The sequence below is a fragment of the Stegostoma tigrinum genome, unplaced genomic scaffold (assembly GCF_030684315.1).
Source record: "Stegostoma tigrinum isolate sSteTig4 unplaced genomic scaffold, sSteTig4.hap1 scaffold_493, whole genome shotgun sequence".
NCBI classification, from domain to species: domain Eukaryota; kingdom Metazoa; phylum Chordata; class Chondrichthyes; order Orectolobiformes; family Stegostomatidae; genus Stegostoma; species Stegostoma tigrinum.
In genome coordinates this window covers 54,416-61,050 of record NW_026728423.1, presented here as the reverse complement: position 1 = coordinate 61,050, position 6,635 = coordinate 54,416, and the positions used below count along the sequence as shown (strand labels likewise).

Below are 6,635 nucleotides of genomic sequence, written 5' to 3'. Positions count from 1 at the left end.
CTACTCTGTCATGGATCTCTGCACCAAGGGTCTCCCCTCTCAGATCGAGACCCTCAAGGTAAGCAGCACCGGGGTCGGTCTTTCTCTCCCTCCCTCCCTCCCTCCGTCCACCCCTTCTGTCCCTCCACTCCCTCCTCCAACCCGCTCCTCCCCCGCCTCGCCCCCCGCTCCTCCCCGCCTCGACGCCCGCTCCTCGGTTGGGAAGCGCGACTCTGTTCGCACAGACTGACCGCGCTCTCCAGGACCGGGGACCAGCCGCGCTCTGGGGAACTAACCGCTCTCTCTGGCTCCGGTTGCTCTCTCTGGCTCCGGCCGCTCTCACTGGGACAGACTGCCCTCTCCCGGCACCGCTCTCTGGGACTGACCACTCTCTCCGGCTCCGGCCGCTCTCTCTGGGACTGGCCGCTTTCTCTGGCTCCGGCCGCTCTCACTGGGACAGACTGCCCTCTCCCGGCTCCGGCTACGTTCTGGGGAACTAACCACTGTCTCCGGCTCCGGCCGCTCTTTCTGGGACTGGCCGCTCTCTGTGGGATTGACCGCTCTCACTGGGACTGACCCCTCTTTCTGGCTCCAGCATCTCTCTGGAACTGATTGCGCTCTCCCAATCCAGCCTCGATCCCCTAATCCAGCCGCTCTGTCTGGTTCCCCCCCCACCACCTCCTGCCGACTGCACTCTCCGTCCCGCCCACCGCGCACTCCGTCCCGCATCCCGCCCACCGCACGCTCTGTCCCGCATCCCGCCCACTGCGCGCTCGGTTCCCCCTGGAGCCTTGTCCTCTCTGTGCTAACCCCATCTCTTCCCCCACTCCGCAGGCCCGGGGAGTGAACCTGACCTGCGTCCGGGCCTGTGTGGTCGTGGCAGAGGAACGGGCCCGAATAGCCCTCTCCCAGTCATTCTCCAAACTCTTCAAGGACCTGGGCCTGTCCCCCAGAGCTGTCAGCACCTCCTTCGGCTCCAGGGTCAACATTAGCATCTGCCTGCAGGTCAGTCAGGGGGCGGGGGGAACCGGTGGGCGGGGCGTCAGTGAGGGGCTGGAGGGTCTGGGGGTTGAGGGAGAAGCGCCTGAGGGTTAGTGGGAGGGGCTGGGGGTTGAGGTTGGGGTTGGGGTCGGGGTGGGGCAGGGGGAAGTTGTGGGGCTGGGTGTTTCCCCCCCGAGGTGATTGTAGACCAGTGAGGTAACACATGTCCATTTCAGGGAGCCTCGGGACCTGAACCTACAACAGTCTACGTGGACCTGAAGGCACTACGTCATGACAGGTAGGGGAGGGGACTCCCTCGGCGCTGACCCTCCCTCCCTCCGCACTGACACCCCGCTCCGTGTGCTGACCCTTCTTCTGTCCCTAGCCCCCTCCCTCCGCTGACCACGTCCCTCTGTGCTGACCCCTCCCTCTCTGAACACTGATTCCCCCCCCCACTCTCCGTACTGACTCCCCCCCCACTCCCTGTACTGATTTCCTCCCCCCCACTCTCTGTACTGACTCCCCCCACTCTCTGTACTGACCTCCCTGTCTCCATACTGACCCCTCTCTTCCACTGCACTGACCCTCCCTCCATCCGGGCTACCCGTCTCTCCGCGCTGACACTCTGACAGAGCCCACACTCTGACCCTTGGGCGGCGCCCCGCTCCCTCGGCACTGACCCTCCGACGGCGCCCCCGCTCCCTCGGCCCTGACACTCCCTCAGTGCCCGCTCCCTCGGCCCCGACCCTCCCTCAGTGCCCGCTCCCTCGGCCCCGACCCTCCGACAGCGCCCGCTCCCTCAGCCCTGACCCTCTGGCACCCGCTCCCTCGGCCCTGACCCTCCGACAGCGCCCGCTCCCTCATCACTGACCCTCCGACAGCGCCCGCTCCCTCTGCCCTGACCCTCCGACAGCGCCCGCTCCCTCGGCCCTGACCCTCCGACAGCGCCCGCTCCCTCGGCCCTGACCCTCCGACAGCGCCCGCTCCCTCGGCCCTAACCCTCCGACAGCGCCCGCTCCCTCGGCCCTGACCCTCCGACAGCGCCCGCTCCCTCAGCCCTGACCCTCTGGCACCCGCTCCCTCGGCCCTGACCCTCCGACAGCGCCCGCTCCCTCGGGGTTTTGAGGTGCGTTACTGATGATTGTGTGTCACTAACAGGGTGAGGCTGGTAGAGCGGGGAGCACCACAGAGTTTGCCTCTGATTGAATCTGGGAAGGTGAGTATATCCTGTTTTATTTATTCATGGGATGCGGGCATGTGTTACTCCGTCCCTAATTGCTCTCCCCATACCCGCCACCCTGCCCCATTACCCACACCACCCCACTATCCCTCCCCCTCGCCGACCCTCCCAGTTACTCACTCCCTCTATTCCTCCCCAAACTTTGCTCTCCTTCAGACACTGTGCACAGTTACCCCATCGACACTGTCCATGAAATGTCATTAATTCACTTTAACTCTGTCATCGTATCCTCTCAATCACAGCACCACTAACCCCACCAAACTCTGCTTCTCCCTGTCTCTATCCCCGTCTCTCAGTCTGTCTGTCTCTCTCTCTCTCTCTCTATCCACATTTCTCAGTCTGTGTCTCTCTCTCTATCTCCGTCTCCCAGTCTGTGTGTGTCTCTCTCTCTCTCGGTCTGTGTCTCTCTCTCTCTATCCCCGTCTCTCGGTCTGTCTGTCTCTCTCTGTATCCCCATCTCTCGGTGTCTCTCTCTCTCTCTCTCTCTCTATCCCCATTACTCAGTCTGTGTCTCTCTCTCTATCTCCGTCTCTCGGTCTGTGTGTGTCTCTCTCTCTCTCGGTCTGTGTCTCTCTCTCTCTATCCCCGTCTCTCGGTCTGTCTGTCTCTCTCTGTATCCCCATCTCTCGGTGTCTCTCTCTCTCTCTCTCCCTCTATCCCCATTTCTCAGTCTGTGTGTCTCTCTCTCTATCCCCGTCTCTCGGTCTGTGTGTGTCTCTCTCTCTCTCGGTCTGTGTCTCTCTCTCTCTATCCCCGTCTCTCGGTCTGTCTGTCTCTCTCTGTATCCCCATCTCTCGGTGTCTCTCTCTCTCTCTCTCTCTATCCCCATTACTCAGTCTGTGTCTCTCTCTCTATCTCCGTCTCTCGGTCTGTGTGTGTCTCTCTCTCTCTCGGTCTGTGTCTCTCTCTCTCTATCCCCGTCTCTCGGTCTGTCTGTCTCTCTCTGTATCCCCATCTCTCGGTGTCTCTCTCTCTCTATCCACATTTCTCAGTCTGTGTCTCTCTCTCTATCTCCGTCTCTCGGTCTGTGTGTGTCTCTCTCTCTCTCGGTCTGTGTCTCTCTCTCTCTATCCCCGTCTCTCGGTCTGTCTGTCTCTCTCTGTATCCCCATCTCTCGGTGTCTCTCTCTCTCTCTCTCCCTCTATCCCCATTACTCAGTCTGTGTGTCTCTCTCTCTATCTCCGTCTCCCAGTCTGTGTCTGCCTATCCCTATCTCTCCACTTGGAAGTGTGTGTGTGTGTGTGTGTCTGTCTGTCTGTGTCACTGCGCAAACCCCAACCCCCAATCCCCACCAGTTTCCCTACCTCCCCACCCCAGCACAGCCACCTCAGGGACCCTCCCACTAACTCTCTGTCTCTCACCCCGTGTCTCAACAGGTACTACCTGGAGTTAGAGTGATCATCGTGAACCCTGAGACCAGGGGCCCCCTGGGAGACTCACATCTCGGGGAGGTGAGTTGGCCCCTCCATTTGGAGGTGGGTGGGGGTGGTGGTGGAGGGATGGTGGGTCAGGGATTAAATGATGGAGGGAAAACTGCCCCTCTTCCCTCAATATCCCCCCTCAACTCAAGCAGTATCTCTTGGCCAATCCCACCATAATCTATGCACATCCCTGGGCACTATGGGACAATTTCTCACGGCCAACCCCACCCTAACCTGCACACCTTTTGGGCTGTGGGAGGAAACCGAGAGGGAATCCATGCAGACACAGCCAAACTCCACAGCGGTAGGATCAGACCTGGGTCCCCAGTGCCGTGAGGCAGTAGCACTGACAGCTGAGTGTCCCTTGAAAGGTATTAGATGTAAGATTTACTGGGTGAATGGAATACCCCTCAAACAGTCCAGCTCAGGAGTCAACCCTTCAGACTTGGGCTCGTGAAGTCTGGGGGGAAGGGGTGGAATCGATGGGTGGCGGGGAGTGGGAAGGAATAGGTCGGGGGGATGAGCTCCTCTTCTTGTGGGGGAATACACGGCGATGTTACTAACACACCCTCCAACCCCAGCCTCCCATTTCCCCCTCAGATCTGGGTGACCAGCACTCACAACTCCCTTGGGTATTATGCCATCGATGGTGACGAATCTCTGCAGGCTGACCACTTCAACACCAAGCTCAGCTTCGGCGACGTCCACACCCTGTGGGCCAGGACTGGCTATCTGGGCTTCGTTCGCAGGACCGAGCTCACCGACGCTAGCGGAGGTAAGTCATGGGGACAACCCCTCCTCCGGCCGGGCAACACCCCGCTCCCTCAGCCCTGACCCTCCGACAGCGCCCGCTCCCTCGGCCCTGACCCTCCGACAGCACCCGCTCCCTCGGCCCTGACCCTCCGACAGCACCCCCGCTCCCTCGGCCCTGACCCTCCGACAGCGCCCCGCTCCCTGACCCTCCGACAGCACCCCCGCTCCCTCGGCCCTGACCCTCCGACAGCGCCCGCTCCCTCGGCCCTGACCCTCCGACAGCACCCGCTCCCTCGGCCCTGACCCTCCGACAGCGCCCCGCTCCCTCGGCCCTGACCCTCCGACAGCGCCCCGCTCCCTGACCCTCCGACAGCGCCCCGCTCCCTCTGCCGTGAGCCTCTGATAGAGCGCCCACCACCACTACTCCCTCAGCGCTGGGTCAGTTTGGTTGTTAAATATGTGAGATTCCTCTCACGCAGATCGACACGATGCACTTTACATCGTTGGGGCCCTAGACGAGACCCTGGAGTTACGAGGCCTTCGGTATCATCCCATCGATATAGAAACGTCTGTGTCCCGGTCTCACCGGGGAATCGGAGACTGGTGAGCAGATCAAAAGGGCCATCACATGGGGGGTGGCGGTGGGTGCTGGGGCCATCACATGGGGGGTGGCGGTGGGTGCTGGGGCCATCACATGGTGGGTGGCGGTGGGTGCTGGGGCCATCACATGGGGGGTGGCAGTGGGTGCTGGGGCCATCACATGGGGGGTGGCGGTGGGTGCTGGGGCCATCACATGGTGGGTGGCGGTGGGTGCTGGGGCCATCACATGGTGGGTGGCGGTGGGTGCTGGGGCCATCACATGGGGGGTGGCAGTGGGTGCTGGGGCCATCACATGGTGGGTGGCGGTGGGTGCTGGGGCCATCACATGGGGGGTGGCGGTGGGTGCTGGGGCCATCACATGGTGGGTGGCGGTGGGTGCTGGGGCCATCACATGGGGGGTGGCGGTGGGTGCTGGGGCCATCACATGGGGGGTGGCGGTGGGTGCTGGGGCCATCACATGGGGGGTGGCGGTGGGTGCTGGGGCCATCACATGGTGGGTGGCGGTGGGTGCTGGGGCCATCACATGGTGGGTGGCGGTGGGTGCTGGGGCCATCACATGGGGGGTGGCGGTGGGTGCTGGGGTCATCACATGGGAGGTGGCGGTGGGTGCTGGGGCCATCACATGGGGGGTGGCGGTGGGTGCTGGGGCCATCACATGGTGGGTGGCGGTGGGTGCTGGGGCCATCACATGGGGGGTGGCGGTGGGTGCTGGGGCCATCACATGGTGGGTGGCGGTGGGTGCTGGGGCCATCACATGGTGGGTGGCGGTGGGTGCTGGGGCCATCACATGGTGGGTGGCGGTGGGTGCTGGGGCCATCACATGGGGGGTGGCGGTGGGTGCTGCGGCCATCACATGGTGGGTGGCGGTGGGTGCTGGGGCCATCACATGGGGGGTGGCGGTGGGTGCTGGGGTCATCACATGGGGGGTGGCGGTGGGTGCTGGGGCCATCACATGGTGGGTGGCGGTGGGTGCTGGGGCCATCACATGGGGGGGTGGCGGTGGGTGCTGGGGCCATCACATGGTGGGTGGCGGTGGGTGCTGGGGCCATCACATGGTGGGTGGCGGTGGGTGCTGGGGCCATCACATGGGGGGTGGCGGTGGGTGCTGGGGCCATCACATGGGGGGTGGCGGTGGGTGCTGGGGTCATCACATGGTGGGTGGCGGTGGGTGCTGGGGCCATCACATGGGGGGTGGCGGTGGGTGCTGGGGTCATCACATGGGGGGTGGCGGTGGGTGCTGGGGCCATCACATGGGGGGTGGCGGTGGGTGCTGGGGCCATCACATGGTGGGTGGCGGTGGGTGCTGGGGCCATCACATGGTGGGTGGCGGTGGGTGCTGGGGCCATCACATGGGGGGTGGCGGTGGGTGCTGGGGCCATCACATGGGGGGTGGCGGTGGGTGCTGGGGCCATCACATGGGGGGTGGCGGTGGGTGCTGGGGTCACTTTTTCACAGAAGTAAACCCCACTGCCGTTTACTCCAGGTACAACATCAGTGTCCCCACTCACTCCCCCGTCACTCCCCCTCTCTCTCTCTCTCTGTGTCACTCTGTCCTTCTCGCTCTGTTGCTCCCTCTCTCTGTCTCTGTCACTACCTCTCTCTCTGTGTCACTCCCTCCCTCTCTCTCTCTCACTGTGTTTGTCACTCCCTCCTTCTCTCTG

The 6,635-nt window shown here is 63.1% G+C and overlaps 1 protein-coding gene across 1 annotated transcript in view; it reads left to right on the top strand.

Annotated features, from left to right (window-relative positions):
* Positions 1 to 6: 6 nt before the first annotated feature.
* Positions 7 to 6,635, top strand: part of LOC125448227 (disco-interacting protein 2 homolog B-A-like) — a 7,979-nt gene continuing 1,350 nt past the window's right edge. Inside the window, exons 1-7 of the mRNA XM_059644090.1 lie at positions 7 to 58; positions 814 to 984; positions 1,197 to 1,258; positions 2,119 to 2,176; positions 3,577 to 3,651; positions 4,222 to 4,396; positions 4,854 to 4,977. Coding sequence (XP_059500073.1) covers positions 11 to 58; positions 814 to 984; positions 1,197 to 1,258; positions 2,119 to 2,176; positions 3,577 to 3,651; positions 4,222 to 4,396; positions 4,854 to 4,977 — 713 coding nt within the window. The 5' untranslated portion in view covers positions 7 to 10. The remainder of the gene's footprint in view (positions 59 to 813; positions 985 to 1,196; positions 1,259 to 2,118; positions 2,177 to 3,576; positions 3,652 to 4,221; positions 4,397 to 4,853; positions 4,978 to 6,635) is intronic.